Genomic DNA, 21,597 nt, shown 5'->3' with positions numbered 1-21,597 from the left:
GATATCACCAGTGCCTTCCCAATTCCAACAGTGAAAGCATTATTTAATCAAGAGATCCTTGGTGCTCTCTGAGCTTGGTTGTTTTCTTGCAGATGTTTCATTACCCAAACTAGATAACATCATCAGTGCTAGGACTAATCTCAGAGAGCACCAAGGGCCCCTCATTTCAACCCTAAGCTACAAATATTCTCCTTTATTGGTACCATTATTGAGTTGCCTCAATACCTCAGCAACTCGAGAACAATTGTGCATTATGACTGCCATACATACCTGTGTTCAAACCATAGCATCACATTAAGGCTTGTTTTAAGAAATAATGGTCATGATTTGTTCCTGGGGAAAATTCAGGAACTATGAAATTGGGCTACACAAACCCTAGCTAAGTATTTTGTGGATATATCCAATAGATTATTAACAACTTTATTTTGTTAGTATCACAATGGCTGAAATGAATAATTTTCCAAATCAGGAAAATGAGCAATAATATTTGTGCAAATTCTTTCTTTCCCCCTTTATACAGCTTTGAATTTTGGTTTAAAGCTATAGGTTAACATTCAAACATTGCAAAGAAATATGATCAAACCTACTGTCCAAGGGTACAGTATTTAGAAATCTGGCAAATTGAGCTAGAGGCATATATTAGTTGACATTATTTCTGTTCAGTTCAAAAAGCAGTCAAATAACAGTCAACTGCCGTATTTTTTGGCGTATAAGACGCATTTTAGTTTTTGGGAGGAAAATAAGAAAAAAGCTGATTGGCAGGTGGATCCACCTCCCGGAATACCACCAATCAGCTGTTTCTAGAGGTGAATTTTAGAAACAGGTTCCTTGGTTGTGAGCTCTATGCCTTGCTTTTTTTTTTGCTTTTTTTTCTGCCTCGGAAACTTCTGAAACAGCTTCAGAAAAAAAGCCTCTGAAGCTTTGTTTGGGGGCTTTTTTTCTGAAGCTCTGTTTGGAGGCTTCTTTTCTGATGCTTTTTTCAGCATCTGAAACCTCCATTTGAGAATCTGGGTGGGGCTACATTCGAGTATAAGATGCACCCAGATTTTCACCCTCTTTTTTGGGGAAAAAAGGTGCACCTTATACTCTGAAAAATACAGTAAGTGCATCGTTTATTTCCTTCCTTTAAAAACACCGTGATGGTTAAATGAAATGCTTACCTTATTTATCCAGAACATGACAGCATCTTCTATGTCATAGGGTAGGTCTGTAGCTTGAAAGAAGGAGGAATAGTGCTGTACACATGCAATAACTTTTTCCACACTGATCATTTCTACAGTATATGCCATCATTAAGGTGTCAATCATAGCCAAATGAGCACTCTGCAAAGATAATAATGTTTTCACTAGCAGGTGGAATACCAACATAGAAGAAGCCAGGAGAATTTATTTCCAAAAGGAATCAAGACAACTGGAGTACAAAATAAATAAGTTTTACAAAATATTGAATCAAACAGGGATTAAACAATGTAACAGAATAAGCAACTTCTTCTGAAAATTTCCCATGATTTAATGTTGCACAGAGGTTTTCTTCCAGAAATAAAGGTACAGTATTACTTTTTTTAAAATTTGCATTTATATCCCACCCTTCTCCGAAGACTCAGGGCGGCTTACACTATGTCAAGCAATAGTCTTCATCCATCTGTATATTATATACAAAGTCAACTTATTGCCCCCAACAGTCTGGGTCCTCATTTTACCTACCTGATAAAGGATGGAAGGCTGAGTCAACCTTGGGCCTGGTGGGAGTTGAACTTGTAGTAATTGCAAGCAGCTGTGTTAATAACAGACTGTCTTAGTCTGTTGAGCCACCAGAGGCCCACCACTTAGCCCTCTCATATGCTTGAATGTATAACAGAAATTTTAAAACTGAAGTCCTCGTGTGTCCAGTTATCCATTTTATAATCCTAGAATTATTTATCTAAAAGATGCATATTAATCTTAAATGACTCAATTCTCAGTGGCTCATACCAGCAGCAAAACCAAACACAATGAAAACAAAAACCTGACATCACAATCCTTCTTTATTGATTCAACCAACACCACCATCTTCAGGTTCCAACTACATCCCACTCCACCACTTCCAAAAAACTTGAGAAAAACTTGCTAGATATCAGGGAAGAGTACTCCAAAAGGGCAGAGGGTGTCACAGAAAAAGGAGTGTTTGCTATGCCCCACTAGATGGCAGTATTTCAGAGAAGGACCTTGGAACGTGCCCATTCTATCCAATATGGCAGAATGGACAGATACTCTCAGGGAGAAGTGGGCCCACAACTAACCTGGTCCAATGCCACGAAGGGCTTTCAAGATGGTGACCAGCATACTGAATTGCACACAGAAAAAAACCTGAAAGTCAGTGAGCTCATTTTTCCTATCACCATCCATATTAATCCTTGCACAGAGCATTCATATTTTAGAATAATGCTGAAGGCTTCTAGCGGTTGAAGAGGGAAGAGATAAATAAATATTGGTAAAAATCACCTTCCTCGTTCTACGGGAGTACTGAGTACTGTGATCCAAGTGATTTGTATATTTCCTTTTATTTGTAACAACAGGCCTGGATCGTGCATCAAATGAAAAAAAAAATGGAGACAAGCCATCCAGAAAACAATGTCCAAGCAAGGCAAACTTTTTTCCAACTTAAAAAATGAGAAAGTTCTACTTCTATTGCCCTTCTACATCTTGTGCTAGAATTCATACATTTCTACCATGAATATCTCTTCAGGTCAAAATGTTACCAAGGGATGAATTGATGCCAGTGTTTCCATGGGGGGGAAATCTGCTTTCATACACCACAAATCCTATTTGGATGGCAATATCAGATGAAATTTTGTAATTTCTATTTTTCTTTTCTCCAGGAAGAAAAAGGAAAATAACGCAGCATCTAGTTAGTCTTTTTCCGCTCTACTATTAGACTGCTAGAAACCAATAAAGAGATATTGTGCCATGGCTAGTGAAATTATATTGCGAATGCTGGTTTGTTATTATGAGAGACAACTCATAACTCAAGGTTAGTACACAGTTTTACTCTTTTATGGTCATATAAATGGTTGCTCATTATTTGCTATAAAAGTAAAGTGTTTTTTTTTCTGGATTCTTTGAAAATGTGCAAAATTGATACTGAAATGAATTCTGTTGTAATATTTCTTTCCTCTCTTTTCTTTTTTCACTTAGTCATTCTGTGTGTGTGTGTTTGTGTGTGTGTGTGTGTGTATCAAAATATATTTGCATCATGACATGGATAAGCTTAAAGACATGGAATTAGCATGCTCAGGCGCCCAATATCACATTAGTCGTATCCAAGTCAGAAAATGTCCTTCATGTGTTTTTATACAAAGCTGCTATGGATGTGTCCTATTCTGCAATTCAAAACCAGAAACCTTTCACTACTATCTGTAGAATCCCAAGAAGATTAGGGAAAAAAAAACAGCTCTTAAGATGCCCATGTCTAACATATGCCAAAGGAATGTCTGAGGCAATTATTCAAAAGTGATGGTCTTCCTTTCACCTTGGAAGCTATCTCCATGGAAACTAAGCCATTTTAAATACAACATTACTCATAGTATCCACGGTTTTTGTAATGTCAGAGGAAACTATAGTGATTATTTTTTGCTGCAACATGAATTTTCTTGAACAATGTAATCAGTGACTAGTACTAACTTTACTTAATGTAATTAAAGGACAGTTTTATTAAAAGGAGAGTGGATTTTTTGCTGAAAGGAAAAGAATTAAATGTCACTATTAAAAGCCACCATTGTTTTGTGCTTTTTATTTGAAACGAGATTATCTACAATAGCATTCTAATCTAGAAGCACACACACACAAAGTTGTATAAAAGTTCTTCCCCCCCACTCCTTAATTTAAAAGATATGGATTTGAAGGATCCAGAAAGTTATCTGGTTGTAGTTTACATGAGGAAAGGTCATGCCTGCAAAATTATAGTTTATGACCCAGATCTAAATTGCTTTCCAGCTTAATTCTTAAGTCCATTTAAGAAAATGACTTTAATCTTTAACTCCATAAATAGCTTAGGGCTTTCTGATGACCATTTGTGTCATTAAGGCTACTATATCTGGGTTATAAAAATCTGAATACAAAGCTGCATTCTAGGGGTCATCTGGATTTTTCTAGCCTAACTAGTATAGCCCTTTCTCTTATTTTTGGACCAAGAACACTTCATAATTATTATGGATCACAGATAGTAAATACAGATAGTCCTTGACTTACAACAGTTCATTTAGTGACTGTTCAAAGTTACAATGACACTGAAAAAAAGTGACTTATGACTGTTTTTCACACAACCGTTACAGCATCCCCATGGTCATGTGATCAAAATGCAGATGCTTAGCAACTGATTCATATTTATGATGGTTGCGATCTCCTGGGGTCATGTGATCTCCTTTTGCGAACTTCTGACAAGCAAAGTTAACGGGGAAGCCAGATTCACTTAACAACTGTGGCTGGAAAGGTCATAAAATGGGGCAAAACTCACTTAACAACTGTCTCACTTAGTAACAGAAATTTTATGACCAAAAGTTGTAAGTCAAGGACTACCAGTACTTGTATCAAAATATTTGTGGCCAATTCTTTTGTGTTAAAGTCTATAATTTTATGACCTTTATTTTTTTTAGTTCAATTCATCAAATGACAAAATATTAAAACATTTTGGAGTCCCTGATTCATTCCCTTAAAGTACAATGCTATGTTTGTCTCCTAGAAATAATTTCCACTGAATTTAGTGAGAGAAGGAGGTGTACACACTGGCCTAGGACTTCAGACTTCAGACAAAGTAATTCTAAGTACATTTCGTTAAATAAACCTTGACCCCCACTTGCGCCTACAAGACAAGTTTCACTGACAAAGCTTAACATTAAATTTACTTAAAATCAATATTTTAAATGCCAGCTACAATGATAACAGTACAATCAACAAATATGGCCTTATTGGTTATTTAGGTATTTAGAAATATTTTAAGTTTACAACAGTGTTTATTGACTGAAGACAACATCATTTGGTTATATTCATCGATTGAAGGGATTAAAAAATAGTAACTAAAGTAGACATCTTTTTATATAGAGTTCAGGCTTGTTTCTTACTACTTCTCCCTAAAAATTGATCTGTAAGGAATAATAAAGTGAAGTTACACATGTACAATTGCACAAAATACATGAAATGAGGATCCATGTGAAAGTAATCATTTTGATCAAGGGGTTTATCATTACCTACATATTAATATTAATGTCTATTTCTTGTGTTCATTTTTTTGGTCTTGTTTGATTTAGGTTCCTATTTATAAAACAGCCTTTGAAAAGTTAAAGTCCAGTCACAGTTGTTCTGAAATCAAGGAACAGTTTTCAGTGGACTTCTTCCACAGAATCAATATAAATTTCATGCCACAGGATGAATCTATGAGTTCCACTATTAAACTATTATATCACTACACAGGTGTATAACTGCAATTACAAGTTCAAGACTTTATTAACACTAACTTAGCATACAGGCTATACATAGAATAAAGAATCAGAGGATTGGAAAGAACCTCTGAAATCTTCTGGTCCAATTCTCTAATCAAGGCAGGAGCCTTACACTATCCCAGTCAATTGTCTAGTCTATTTTTGAAAACTTCCAGTGATGAAGCATCTAGAACTTTGGAAGGCAAGTTATACCACTGATTAATTGTTCTCACTGTAGAAAATTTATCCTTACTTCTACGTTGATTCTCTTTTTAACCAACTTCCATCCATTTACTTCTTGTTCTGCCCTTGGTTGTTTGGAAGAATGAGTCAATCTCTGTGACAGCCCCTCAAGTACTGGAAGTTAGTTATCAACTCACCCCTAATCCTTATTTTCAATAGCCAGGCCTGTCAAACTGTGAGCCAGATGTGTCACACGCAGGCCATGCCCACCCTGGCTCCACAAAGACAAAAAATGTCATGATACATCATAATACGTCACATGATGTGATCGAGCTTGACACCTATGGGCTAGATACCTAGTTTTCTCAACTGTTCAATCATATGGTTTAGCTTCCAGGCCCTTTTATCACCTTTGTTGCTTTTCTAGTCTTTGACTGATGACCACAACTGGGGTAGGACTGAGTGAAATGATTATTAAGCAAGATGCCCACATGACTGCTTCACTCAATGATTGCAATCCCAGCACTCCCAGTTGGGATCACAGTTGTAATCTTCTCAAAGTGGACAGAACAAAAGTGCTACCTTTTGAGTCCAACTCCCTCCATTCGCAAAAGGGAACCTCTCTGAAGGGCTGCAGGAATAGAGCTCAGATGTTCAGGATCTGAATTCCGTTTCTTCAGCCAACTGGAAGAATTCCCGTCAAGCAGGCAGCCTTTTTGCTCTCAAGGGATTGCCTGCCAGGAGGAAATCTCAGCTTTGCAGCAGGCATCAACAAATTGCAAATTTCCCTACCGGCTTCCCCAATGACTTTCTGGGAAATCAACAGAGAAGATAGTAAATGGAGACTGCATGATCGCAGGGCATTTGGCAAATAATTGTTGCCAAACAGTTGCTAACAAATTGCCAAGCATGGCTGGACCAATTCCATGGCCATCATGATTCTGGATTGTTTTTAAATCAGCAGTCATAAGTCGAGAACTACCTATATATACAAACACAATGTAGTATGTATCCAACAGTTCATTCAGCTCTCTGTTCTTTTTCTCGTTCTCTCTCACGCAAGCAGACATTTAAATAAGGCACTCAAAATATTTATGCTATTATTCCACCCCTCAACACAAATTCATTAGAGTAACATTTCAACCCTGTCAAATGAACAACTAGCATAACGTTTTAATTACAAGAGCAGATCTCCAGAAATGTGAACCACAGAACTGTTTTCTCTCATCAAGAAAAAAAAATCACCAACATCTGCTTCGTTACACTGTGAATGTACATATATGCTATATCACATACTGCCATTGCTCTGATATTTTGGAGAAACTGAACTTTAAAATAAAAAATGTATTACAAGAAGTCATGATTTCACATATATCTTAGAATTCCTTGATTGGGGAAATGTGCATATTTTTCAATTGGGGCCAACTATTTCGAATTTAAAATCTTTATTATTTTTCTTAATTTTAAATTATTAATAGAGTGCCATAGGTTATTCATTCTATTAGCATCTTTTCAAAAAGTAATTTTAAAAGTACTGGGCGTTTTTGTAAATTTGTATATCCAGGTAATAGCATTTGTAGGATAAAACATTGCACATTTACCCTTCCTTGGTTTTGTTACATTCATTTGAAAAGCCTTCTAGTATATTTTTTTCATTTAAAATTAATTTTGAAATATTTTCTTATTACAAGGTATTTTCTCTTTCCCTAAAATACTTTAGAAATATTTTTCTGTCCCCAAGATATTTTAATAGCTGCAAGCAGCCACAAGACAGAGCATATATCAGGGGTGTCAAACTCAATTTCATTAAGGGCCACATCAGGATTGGGTTTGACCTTGGAGGGCCGGGTGGGGGAGTGGCCATGATGGATGTGGCCATGATGGGCGTGACACAGAACCGCATCTCCGCAGACATGGTTTTATAAACTTATAAAAATAGGGAGGCGTACATTTCTGTGATTTTGTTTTTTTAGTACCTACTTGATCTACTTGATCATCTTGTGGGAGAGAGACCAGATCAAGAAACTGACTCCATAGGAAGACTAGAACTATAAATTATTTACATAGGCTAGTAGCAGAATCCTGCAAGGTAAAATATTTACTTTTCCTCCCTTTATAACCTTCTGAGTCAAGGACGGCCTCCTGCAGTACTCTGAAGCAGGGGTCTCCAACCTTGGTCCCTTTAAGACTTGTGGACTTCAACTCCCAGAGTTCCTCAGCCAGCTGGCTTAGGGACTCTGGGAGTTGAAGTCCACAAGTCTTAAAGGGACCAAGTTAGAGACCCCTGCTCTGGAGGCCCTATTTTCTGCCTGGAAGGCCTCCTGGAGGCCCCATTTTGGGCCTGGAAGGCCTCCTGGTCCACTCCGGAGGCCAAAAGCTGTTGCAGGGTGTGTATGCGCATGCACCCCACCCACGCCCCATTTTTGCTAGCAGAGGCACCATGGGCTGGTCCTTTGCTATTTCCAGACCAGCCTCGTGGGCCAGATCTAAGCACCCTGCAGGCCAGATCCAGCCCAGGGGTCTTGAGTTTGACACCCCTGGCATATATTCACTTCATAATAGGTTTAGGTGAAATAGAAAAGCAACGTATACTTAGTTTTATTTATATTTTAAGTGGAATATTATGAAACGTCAATAAATAAACAATAGCCCTGAAATTGTCTCAGTCAACTGGGATACGATGTCTCAGTGGAGTCTTACATTAAAAAAAATGCATTAACAGTTTACAGGTGAAAAACACACTTGCCATGTCAAAACATATTGTTCCTTTAATCCTTATTATAATACAGGCCTTGTCCAAGATGATTATCTGGACTGAAATAGATTTGGGATATCTAGACTTCACATTCCCATCTAATGAATACAGGGTTATGGCAGGCCAGTTAAGGACTGGCTGCTGGACAAAAAGGAAAACTGAGTAACTGGGCAAAAATTCAAGAACAGCACACAAGAATAGGACAGTATTATTCCCTCGTCATGCTGAAATCTCCCTTTATTAGGTTAGCAACTTAATATAAAAAAGACTTCTCTGGAATCTGAAAATTAGTATTGCAGCTGATTTGGAAAAGCAACAGTGAGTGACTGGTTCTTAATACTGTAAACTTGCTCCCTATTTCGGAAGTCTTACAACTTTTTATTGCTTATTCCATTCCTCATCTGAAGAAGGAATATAACAAATTTCAATAGTAAATGTAACAGGTCCTAATGTACTTCTGGCAGCTGGAAGAGTTTCTGTTCCATTTATCAGTTGGCCCTTAGAGATGTGAACTATTTGAAACAAAGTATTAACCTCAATTCATAAGACAAGCACACTGTGGGAATAAAGGAAGATTAAAATCCAAGCAGTCTTGAAAAGAAATTCACCAATCGTCATAAAAATGAATTGCTTGTATTTATCTTAAAGGAAGCTGACTTTGAACTACAGACAATCCACTCTCCAAAAAAGAAAGATAATAAGCTTTTAAATTTTTCAATACATACCTGCACGCAAATACACTATATATTGAATAGTTTATCTAGTTATCAACTAAGACTATTAGTTCTGGGGATATTTTTCTCCCAGTAAGTGTTCATATGGACTACTTAAATCAATGGTGAAATCCGAACTGGTTTGCTACTGGTTTGCTGGCCGCGCATGCGCACTGCGTGCCACACGCACTCTCTGTGCGCATGTGCACATGCGCAGTATGTGCCAAAAAGAGGCTTGGGAAGGTAAGTAGAAGTAGGGGGTGTTGTGTCTCGCCCAATCTCACCACAGCCAGGGCCTTCTTATCTGCTTCCGAACACGGAGGAATGTTCTAGTATGCCTCCCGGCCCCAGCCCTGGCTCCATGCCCAGACAGGCTGAAGAGGAGGAAATATCTCCAGCCCCCAGCTCTGGCTCCATGCCCAGGCAAACGGAGCAACTAGACCCCTCCCCCTCCTCCACAGCATGTGAGCCTGAGGGAGGTCAATTGCCAACAGCTGCCGACTGGAGTGACCCTCGCGTCAGAAGACTTGATAGGCGGAGGCAACAGAAGGAAGGGAGGGGCAGGCCTGGATAAGTGCTGAGTCATGGAGCCACACCCCATGGCCTATATAAAGGATCTGCTTTCTGGCATTCTCTGAGTCAGGCAAAGTCTAAACATATCTTGCTGAAGCCACTTTCTGGTCTCCTGCCTGCCCTGAGGACTTTGCTAGGACTTTAGCAGAGCTGCAGAGGCACGCCTGATTTGGATTTCCCTGACCCGGCCGTCAGCGGAGGAGTGGGACACGACAGGGGGGGGATCAGCTGTGGCACGCAATTTAGCTTTGCTAGAAAACAGGAGCTCCTGCTTTCTAGCAAAGCTAAACTGTGCTGCACACCTGATCCCCTCCCCACACTGTTCTATTTAGGGCATGCTATGTGTGCGCACATGCGCAGTACGCACCAATAGGAGGCTTGGGAAGATAAGTAGAACACCGCGGGGTGGGATAAACTGTGCAGTGCAATTTAGCTTTGCTAGAAAGCAGGATTTCCTGCTTTCTAGCAAAGCTAAACCCTGCTGCACAGCTGATTGTTGGAAATACCAGTTCAGAGGAACCGGTAGCTTTTCTAAACTACTGGTTCACCTGAACCAGTAGCTAACTATTGGTTCGCTCGAACTGATAGTTTTTATCACTACCAGTTCGCCCAAACTGGAGCAAATCAGTAGCATTTCACCCGTGACTTAAATAGATGTTTGAATATGTGCATATGGATACACTCACAGGCCAGAGGCTACTCTCCAAAACTCTTCCTATTATCGTGCAGACTCCTGACCATATTCAGTAAATTATATTCACACTTTCTATCCTAAGAAGCTTTTTAACTGTCTAGAACAGGATAAATCTCTAGCTGATGAACAAGCTGGTTTAAAGGAGAGCAGGAACCGTGTGATCCTACAGTTCCTAACAGAGTAATATATGCATGCTTACGCTTATTCCCAATATTAATTTAAAGTCAATTTCTGAGTTTATCTCCAGGGAAAGAGACTGGAGAAATTGTTTAATACTTCTATAGAACAAAGATTACTTGGTCCAATCAAGATGTTGCAAAAGAAAATACACTCTAGTCAGTGACCATAGTAGAGATGCCACTGTAATTAAAAAATCATGTACAGGCTTAACACGAAATTGTTAAATGTATACCTATAATTCAATCAGTAGTTGCTTGAAATACAACTTCACAAGAGAACATCTATGGAGATTCTCAGTCATCCAGGTCATGGTTGTCCCAAAGATGCTTTTTCAAGAGGTAATTGAACTTTGTTTTTCCATGGAAGATGTTTTGCTTCTCATCCAAGAAGCTTCTTCAGCTCTGACTGGATGGTGGGGAATGGAAGGATTTATATTCCTTACAGACAGCTGGTCATATAAATCCTTCCAATCCCCACCATCCACTCAGAGCTGAAGCAGCTTCTTGGATGAAAAGTGATAAATTTCAAAGAAAAAAAAGAAAGCCCAGTTGCCTGTTGAAAAAGCACTGTTGGTTCAGAAGAGAACATTAAGTTCTTATCTGTTTATGTTTATGGAAGACAGCGAGAAATGGGAGCCTATAGATTGCTTTTGGAGATCTCTTTTAAATTGGAAAAAATGAAATTTACAGGATGAGAAAAATGTTTCAATTAAGTAGCTAGAGCCAAATTTCTCAACAGCTCATAAAAACATAACAAGATAACCATTTATTTGTTGTGGTATTTTATATCTGTGTATTTTTCTGTTACATTTTGTAACATTTTATGCTATACAGGTAGTCCTCAACTTACAACCACAATTGAGCCCAATATTTCTGTTGCTAAGTGAGACATTTGTTAAGTGAGTTTTGCCCCATTTTACGACCTTTCTTGCCACAGTTGTTTAGTGAATCAGTGCAGTTGTTTAGTTAGTAACACGGTTGTTAAGTGAATCTGGCTGTCCTATTGACTTTGCTTGTCAGAAGGTTGCAAAAGAGGTTCACATCAGAGGTGGGTTCTGACCAGTTCTGGAGAACCGGAAGTGGAAATTTTGAGTAGTTCGAAGAACCGGTAGTAAAAATTCTGACTGGCCCCGCCCCCATCTATCCTCTGCCTCCCGAGTCCCAGCTGATTGGGAGTAAATGGCGATTTTGCAGTAACCTCCCCCTGGAGTGGGGTGGGAATGAAGATTTTACAGTATCCTTCCCCTGGAGTGGGGTGGGAATGGAGATTTTACAGTATCTTTCTCCTGCCACGCCCACCAAGCCACACCCACCATGCCATCCATGCCCACCAAGCCACGCCCACAGAACCGGTAGTAAAAATTTTTGAAACCCACCACTGGTTCACATGATCCTGGGACGGTACAATGTGAGTCAGTTGACAAGTGTCTGAATTTTGATCTGGTTACCATGGGAATGCCACAATGGTCATAAACATAAAAAATGGTCATAAGTCACTTTTCTCAGCGATGCTCTATTGTCGAATGGTCATTAAACGAACTGTTGTAAGTCAAGGACTACCCGTATAGCATTATCACGAAAAGTCTTATAATGCTTGAACCCCTTGATCACCAAAGTTCATCAGGAGGTTCCTTCTGCCATTTTTGCTATAATTTCCTTTGTTTCCATTGTCCTGTTGATTTTTAGAGTTTGCTCATGTATAGAAAAAGGCATTAATACTTTTATCAAAATGTATCAAAATGCTGTAGAAGAGGAAAGTATAGCGAGGTAAAGAGAGAAAAAAGCCTGTGATACTTTTCTCTCAATTTCAGAATTTACAATGAAGTGTTCTTGCCCTTCTGCCTGTTATTTTATGTTTTAGATGTCATTAACAAGCCCTCATGGGCCAAGGTTTATTTCATATGGTTGCTTTTCTCTCGAATCTATCATTTAAGCAGGTAATTAAGTTCTTAATCTGCGCAGGTAATCTGCGCAGGTGGCTTTATCTGGATTTTATGTATGCATGCATTTTCCCCATGATGCATTTGTGTCGGTCTATGCTTAGGCACTCCTATGAAAGATCTTAGTAAAAAGTTTTTCATTTATCCAATTTTAATTTATTTTGAATAGGGAAATATTCTCAAGTTTTCTGGGGGGAGGGTTGTTTAATTGTTCTAAGACATGCTCAGTGCTTCTTTCCCTACACCATCTAAAAAAGGCTTACTCATCATAAACTGTTCTCACAGCTATTCTCCCAAACAATTATGCGGGGCACAGAATTGTTGAGCACTGCAAAGAATGTTGGAAATGCTCCCTTGTTGCCTTCTGTGCCAGCTAATTGGAGGCAGTTGTTATCCCATGGAAGCAGAAAATATACCAAATTCTATCCAACTTTTTTTTTTTTTTTGCAACCGCACACTGGATAGAAAAACTAAGCATAGATATCAAACATTCTTGGACTAAGTTCTGGATTTTAAAAGCTCCAACTTTTCATCCTTTCTGTCATTAAGAAACCAGATTATATCAACTGAATTATATAACAATCGGTTTAAAAACATCAGTACTTCTCAATACTGCTACCCCTTCATCCAAGATGCAGAGTAAAGTGCTAGGTATCTGCTATAATACTGACTCTAATCCTACACTGTTCATTCAGCTAAACAGATGCTGATTTTAAGGCAAGTACTTGCCAAATACCTGAGGCATCAGAAAAAGTCACTGAAAAATTTCCACAATGTTTGCATTTCTACGTTTGCATGCAGTTACTTACAACTGTAACATTCAAACTGAATAGCAGTAGCAATAGCACTTAAAGTTATATACCATTTCATAGTGCTTTACAGCCCTCACTAAGTGGCTTACAGAGTCAGCATATTTCCCCCAACAATCTGGGTCCTCATTTTACCAACCTGAGAAGGATGGAAGACTGAGTCAACCTTGAACTGGTCAGAATCAAACTGCTGACAGTTGGCAGAATTAGCCTGCAATATTGCATTCTAACCACTGCGCCACCACGGCTCATAACCTCTTCAAAATAGTTATTTGATATCAACAGCTTCCAACCCAAAATTTAAATAAAATATGCAAAGCCATTTCAACATGTTTTATGGACAGATAAGTTACACTGTTTTAATCAAAACAGGAAATCATGGAGAATCAGATCCAGACTTAGAATAGATTCATTTAAGTCAACCAATTATGCCTAAGTTGCCTCACTTATTTAACTGCACTGACTATTCTTACTAAATTTGAATCCAAATATGTTCTATAAGCGAGGCAAAAATATAAAATAAATATGCAAAACACCCATCTTTTTCAATTATCAAGATTTTTCAACTGGAATGATTCAAGCTATTAGGGGCAATAGGAAAGAACTATATAATTCATCTCTTCAACTCTATAGCTATTTTGTATCTTCAGTTTATGATATTTTACTTGCCAATTTATACTAATACTGCAAGGAACAATCAAGAATTAACACAGAAATGCCAACACTCACCATCTGAATAGGTTTCTTATGCAAGTCTCTCTCTGTTACCAGTTTCTCCTGGTCCGTAACATAGAGGCCTTTTTGTGCCAAAGCTTGGATAACAGCATCATGACCCAGGAGAGGCTTGGCAGCATCGCTCTTCAGGATGAGACTTCCCGCACGACAGTAAAGTTCTGCAGACAGTAGCAAGTTAACCACAGGAGGCTTAATATGTTCCTGGTCATACTGATCTGTATAAAATGGTTCTCGAAGCTCATCTGGTATATTTTCTGGAAAAAAAACACACATGCCTTGAGTTAAAAATGGCTAATTCTCAGAACAAGTACATAATCTCTTCTAAATAGCCATAATGCATCAAAATGACATTCATAATTGCTGTAGTATCAGCATCAATGTCTAAATTCCATTATGCAAAACATTCAAATTATATGCAAGATTTGCCTCTTGTTTCTTAGAAGGTAATAATTTGGTAATTTGGGTGGTTGTATGATGGTGGGAAAAGATAGCTTCAAAGTTTCTGGAGAGGATTCATGATAAACCAAGATATCTCTGAACAAGTGGGAATGCCATTATGGAGAAAATTGGCTGCCAGATGGTGAATTTTGGCCAGTGGGATAAAGAGAATTTGTGAGATCGTCCACTTATACTCTAGACTGGTGCTCCTGATGTGAAAAAACAGCAGAAATTAAGATTTTTTTTGGTTGGTTTGTGAATTAAGTGACTGTGAGTGAGGAATTTAAATTAGGCTCACATCCACAATGTAGTCTATATTACAGCTAAACAGAGATTTTCTGAGCAGCAGGTCAAGAAAATTTCAACTGGTGAGTTAACATTCTTTCTGGATTACAAAGAGAAATGAAAGGTTTAAAGAGATTTGACTAAAAGCTTAACCAGGAATGTATGTAAAAAATATGTCCTTTGATAAGAGATGAGATATAGGAAGAAGAGCTCTTTTGTTGAAATATTGGAGAAGTGATAATTAATTGTCTGTACATATCTGATGGGAGGGGGAAATCATGTTTTTTTCTGTATATATCTTTTTATTTTATTATATATTTTTCTTTTTCTCTGCACTATTTCTCTTGCCTTTTCGTACTCTTAGTTTGTATTAGTTTTTTATATTTGCATTTGTAAACTTTAAACGTATTTTTAAAAACCGGGTGGTAAGTTAGTTAAATCATTTGATATTGACTAAATCACTTATCAATACTTATCAATATCAAATTCACAGCTTTTGACTAAAGAATCAATGAAAGATCTTTAAAGATGAAAGAGTAGATAAAAAAAGAAGTTAAAATGTTAGAAAGCTCTATAAAACAGGTGTCTGGAAATGTAAAACAATTTAATAACAAAGTAGAAATGCTCAAAAATAAGACATAAGTAAGAAAGAGTTTGAAAGAGAATCTGGCTGTATTGGAATTGAAAGAGAAGGAATTTTGTTTGATATTTAGAGCAATTCCAGAAGGTTATTTAGCAATTTTTTTAAAAATTGGAATGAGGATTCAGAGGCAGAAATTGATAAAATATATAGAATAAATGCAAGATTTGCAAGAATAAGAAATACAAAATATGAACCCAGCAGAGGTTTCAACTGAATTCTGTCCAGAATTTAAACATCTTTAATAAAATTATATATTGGTAGTGATGGGGAGATAACTTCAAAATATACATCTCTTATACATTCTTTCTCTTTCTCTTTCTCTCTCTCTCCCTATCCAACCACAATCTATTGGAGCAACTTTTTTCCTTCTTTCAAGAATTAAAAAGTGTTGAATAAAAACCTATTTTAAAATCAATTTATAAACTCATAGGAGGCTTCAGAGGGAAAAAAAAGGGGGGGGGTGTTCATATAAACTCACTCCGTTAAATAAATAAAGAAGCCACATATGCCATTATGTAAACATGCCACATAAATTAATAAGTTCCCCAACACGCTAGTTTATTCTATGAGGAAGAGAATTCTACGAGTCTGTGTCAGAAGTGATATAATATAGAAACAGTGTACTTCTTCAGTAAGAACAAGACAGCTGTGGAAACAGGGCCTACTTGTTAAATTTATGACTTGCCAATTCAACTCTTCAGCCTGGAATATGAAGAAACACAAACTATACGTGACAGAACTACTACATAAATTACCAAGTTTAAGAAGATGCTTTGAAGACTGAAGTTGGAGGACTTCTTTAAACTCTGCCAGCCCTATCTGCCTTTTCAAATATCTCTGACTGGCTACAATAACTGAAAAAAATATCAGGCCAAATGATTAAAACTCTTTTCTCACCCAAAAGCTGTACAACGTTGCAAAAAAATTATCTGATAACAAATCTTTCAAACCATTTATAATTGACATATATAAACACCAAAAACATGATAGAATGGTATTAACAAAAAATGTTCCACCATGTAGAACATTATGAAACTTTTAGACACAGAGTTAAAATGAATTCTTCCATTGTTAGAAGCTGAATCAATCAATCAATCTATCTATCTATCTATCTATCTATCTATCTATCTATCTATCTATCTATCTATCTATCTATCTATCTATCTATCTATCTTTGCCCTAGAACAAACTTTAATCTTGGACTCTGCCAGTTATTATCAATAAGATTGATAATAATATTTTTAGTGAAAGAGGTTTTACGATTCTTTTTGATGAACACTTGCAACAAGAAAGAAGATGACAATTGCAAATATACTTGCTTTCTCCAATCTAACACTTTGAAGGACAAAGTCATTTTAACTTTTATTGCACAAATATGTCACTGAATGCACAATCTTTCATATTCAGATGAAAACTATGAAAATTGAATTGTGTTGATAAACCTACACTGTATATAGTATTTTATTTTAGATATTTTATTAGAATATGCAATCTTATAAACTTTAAAAAAAATTTAAAAAAATTATTGTGAAGCAAAATTATAAATGTAAACATGATTTTTTTTTGTCCTGAACCTCTTTTCAATTTGCCCCTTTTTCACGTTTGCCTTTCATTCCTCCCTTCCAAGAAAATATAGCCACCACCATACTTAACTTATAAGTAGCATAAGAATAATCTTATAATATGTTTGGGGAGAATTTCCCTAAATTATATAGATGAAGTAGATTTTGACATTTAGTGCCATGATTATGGTTCCCATAATGTCCCAGATGTTCATTCCGGTGAGGATTATGTGATATGAGTGTAACACTTACCGAGAGGACTCAGTAAGCTCTGAGTGTGCTTGTTCTATCTTCTGGCATGTCTATATAAAAATAACTTGCATCAATTTTTGTTGCAGCTAGCACAGGTCATCCAAAGGTAATAATTTTTTACTTTAAAAAAAAAGCCTATGCCACTTTTCAAACCAAGTCCTTTAAAGTGTGTTTCCACAAACAAAAGGAATACAGTGCTAATAATTTCAAAATAATCATACAACTAAAGCTACACTACTCCTCCCTAAAACTAAGCCACAATACAAGCATAAGCCCTTTAAGGCAAAGATGTGAACTTTGCACTGAATCACACATAAAAGGATGTGTATTGTCTCACTTATAAAAACATACAACGATGCAAGTAAGCCAAATGAAGTGCATTTGCCTGAATGTACATGATGTTCTCTTTACCCTATAGCTTACTACCATAGATTTAATGTAAAGATGTTGTGAGTTAGCATGATTTGTCCTTCAAATGTTGAAGTCTTTTGGTTTTGCTTCATTAATGCCTAACATACTTTCTTGGCACTGGACTCAGTCTCTGAATCTGATTTTGAAGAAGCTTCTCCAGCACAACCTATAGAATGTCAGCCTCGGGAGACGACACAAAACCAAGAATCATGAGACTCATCAAACGTACCAGCATTAAGATGATGACATTAGGTCTCCCAGCCCTGCACCCACAAGTAGAGTGAAGAGCAGAGGGAAAAAAATGTTCTATGAGACTCTTTTCCAAGCAAGGGAATAACCCTCTTGATTGAAGACAGTTGGCTACAGCATGATTTAAGAGGCAGCTCTGACCCATGTTCCTGTGCTGGAAACAACTGAATTTCCTGCTTTGGGATGTCATTCCTGTGTAAACCCTGCTCAAGAAATTCTCATATTGGGCTGGCTGACAAACTTGACTTGGCTATTTGATATTCTAACTGGATTTGACTTCTCTTCTGTGCATTCCTACTGAAATTGAAACTACCCAGGGAAGCTTTCTTCTGCACAGACTCTGTTTGGTTTACATTCCTTGACTGCTGTTATCTCCTAACTTTGAGTAAATTGCTAATCTCCATAGAAACAGTGAAATGTGTAACTGAAACCTGAAGCGGGACACATATATAAATGAATTTGCAAAAAACCCCACAAATCACTTGGTTTATCTTCAATATAAAATAAACAGTAACTAATCCAAATCTCGCCTCCAGTGTGCTTACTAGTTTTGCTTGAATACATTGGTTATTCTCTTTTAAGTGTTAGTTCCCAAACGGGGAACTGTGGCATCCCAGAGTGCCAGAGCAAACTCAAAGGGCTCTGCACGATACTTTAAATTTTTGACCTTACTACAGTATTTAATAAATGGAACTGTTTGGTATTTCTTTTGACCTAAAGGCACCATGGAAAAATTAGAACTGAGAAAGTTTGGGAACCACTTCTTTCAAGTATTACCTTTTCCAATAAAAATATGAAAACAATATGATATATACTGTCTTATACACATTTTGAAGAATATTATGAGAATTTCAAGCATATATCCATTACACATAAAGAAAATGATGTTAGAGATACCCAGGGTCTCTTGTCTAGGCAAAAGTAGCTCAAACACTTTTTAAAAGTCCAGAACTTCCAGATAATGTTTAGAAACAGTTCAGACATATAAACCTCCCCAATTCACAGGAGTATAAGAAGGAAGGAGGTACAGAACAAACAGACTTGCAAGATTCTAATATTATAGTTGGTGTTTGTTGATATTATAGTCAATCTCTTAGTGTGTGAACTTGTGGATCAGTTTCATGATCTGGTTTACCTAGTGGGACTGATATTAAAGCTAAATTAAGACATTTAGAACTTGAGTATTTTCAGCTTTGTTTGTTTGATTTCAACATATTTCACAAATAATCCCACTACTGTAGATTTGACTGACAAGGGTATTAATAAACCACAATTGCTCTTCCTCCTCCTTTGTTTGTCCTGAACAATTAGTTTAATGCTATAATAATTTATTTCCAATAAACAGTACAGGTAAACAAGATGGGTTTATATTAAACAAAACTTAAATGTGAAATAGGAGGACAAATTATTACAAAATTATTTTTTATTTAACCAAATAGAATGAAAATTGAAAGGCTGCCTAATTTTTGTTGCTGTTTTAAGTTTTATTCTTTTTGAATACTCGGCAATTTCATATCAACTGGAGCTCAAATGTTATATTTAAGCTAAAGTCAATATTCATGTTCATAAATTTTGGACAATTTCCGGATCAGCCTCTTTTCTGTGGCTTTAATAAAGACCAAGCTTTTGAGATGTTCATACCAGGGGTGAAATCCTACCGGTTCAGGCCGGTTCACCTGAACCAGTAGTAAAAAATGTAAAAAAAAAAGTTCCAACTATCAGCTGAGCAATGTGCAATCGTTGGAACTTTAAAAAAAAAACATTTTTAGCATTTTTTACCACTGGTTCTCTAGAACCAGTAGTTAAAGTTTTTACTTGAAAAAGTTAAAGAAAAAAAGTTCTGACGATCGCGCTTTGCTCAGCTGATCATCGGAACTTTTTTTAAAACTTTTTTAAAGCATTTTTTTACTACCTATTGGCCTAAGCCAGCAGGGAAAAAATGCTTTTAAAAGGTAAAAAAAAGGCTCCGACAATCATGCGGCACAGCTGTGATCATTGGACCCTTTCTTTTACCTTTTAAAACATTTTTTTACTACCTATTCGCCTGAACCGGTAGTAAAAAATGCTTTTAAAAATTAAAAAAAGGTTCCCACGATTGCATGCCACAGCTAATCACCCCCCTGCGCTGTTCAACTTACCTTCCCAAGCCTCATTATGGCATGAGTTCAGTACGTGTGCAGCTCACGTTTGCTACATACTGCACATGAGTGCACACGGGGGTTGCGTTTGGCATGTGGTGCGCATGCACGGCCAGCAAACCAGTAGTAAACCGGTTCAGATTTCACCACTGGTTCATACTGTAAGCTACCTAAAACTTGGTGAATTGACAGCATACAAATTATTGTAATAAATAAATGATGGTTTATGGTAGTACAACAGGCTCAACAAATCAGTAACATTTTTTTTAATTTCATGAAAACTTTATGCAGCACTTACTCAACTAGGTAACATCATCTGTGCTATTTGTCAACATTGCATAAGTGTACAAAGAGGCAGGGCTTTGATCACTCTACCATAATTGCCATGTTGACTTTTTTCACAAAAGTCCCTGCAGTTGCCATTGATTTTAGGTTAATGAGTTGGCATTAAGGAAGAAACAATCCAGTATTTAAAATAATAAGTTACAAACAGCTTACTGAAATATGGATCTTTAATTCATATTCATTGTGAATATTGGATACTCGGGCATTCTTATTTCCATTTTCATAAGAACAGGACCTGCAGATGGTATTAAAATGGCATTTTTACAGTAAGTTTCTTTACAGCATGAAGGGATTTACAGTATGAACAAGCTCTCACTTCAAGTTCACAATTCACTAGGAAGTCCATACTAAATTTGGTAAATGAAAGGCCTGTGAAGATTTCGCCTCTATTCCAGAGAGCTTTGAAGTCAGAATATAAAGTTGATAAGCAGTTTAAACTAGCAGTTTGGGCAATCTAGCTCAACATAAATATAATGCTGGTTATGATTATCAGCCCAGCTGATTCTAGACATAAGAAGATAACATCAGGAAGTGATTTGCGTTCCATTTTCAGAAGGCACTGACCACAGAAAGACTTAAGTCTTGATTATAGACGGACAGCCCAAACCTCCTACTATCCCAAAGAAGCTTTGGCATGAAGAAAAATCAAAGTTTGCATTGCAAAAATTACTGTAATACCCTGATGGGCAGCTTTTTTTTTTTTTTTTTAGAAGTGGAGCTCTGCATTTTCCATCTCCAGATGTGATGGAACAACTCCAGTCTCATCCTGCATCAACCTTGAAACCTTCAGCTGAGCTCCTTTCCTGTAACGACAGTGCTGGGCTGCTACAGTTCCCTTATGCGTCTGCTCTATATAGTACAAAATGTTCCCAAGTGCAAAAGTAAACAAAGGTCTTTGAACAGCCATACCAAATTGCTCACAAAGACAAATAAAATTAATTGAAAGGAATTTTTTCCCCTTTCATCTCAATTTATATTCAAATTATATCTCCCCCATTCATACATTTCTAAAAGCAACATACCACACTGCGGTTTAAAACTGGGAACTAGTGGGAAATTTCAAAAACATAATTGAGAGAAATCTACAATAGATGGTCTATTTTCCCCCCAATGTACAATATACTACATAAGGATGGAACCAAAAATAAAGATAGACAGAAATACAGAAGCACTATCTAAAATTTATCTATAGGGCAGTGATGGCTAACCTTTTCTGGACCGAGTGCCCAAAGCACGGAGTA

At 37.0% G+C, this 21,597-nt stretch overlaps 1 protein-coding gene across 2 annotated transcripts in view; it reads right to left on the bottom strand.

Annotated features, from left to right (window-relative positions):
* The window catches only part of CAMSAP2 (calmodulin regulated spectrin associated protein family member 2), a 93,488-nt gene that overhangs the window by 49,158 nt on the left and 22,733 nt on the right, over positions 1-21,597 (bottom strand). For both annotated transcript variants that reach the window (XM_058178879.1, XM_058178880.1), the window contains exons 2-3: positions 14,028-14,287; positions 1,161-1,322 (exon numbers count right to left, since the gene is read on the bottom strand). In XM_058178879.1, the coding sequence (XP_058034862.1) occupies positions 1,161-1,322; positions 14,028-14,287 (422 nt within the window). The remainder of the gene's footprint in view (positions 1-1,160; positions 1,323-14,027; positions 14,288-21,597) is intronic.

The sequence above is a fragment of the Ahaetulla prasina genome, chromosome 3 (genome assembly GCF_028640845.1).
Source record: "Ahaetulla prasina isolate Xishuangbanna chromosome 3, ASM2864084v1, whole genome shotgun sequence".
NCBI lineage: Eukaryota > Metazoa > Chordata > Lepidosauria > Squamata > Colubridae > Ahaetulla > Ahaetulla prasina.
The sequence above is the reverse complement of the archived record's forward strand: the minus strand, read 5'-3'. Positions and strand labels throughout refer to the sequence as shown.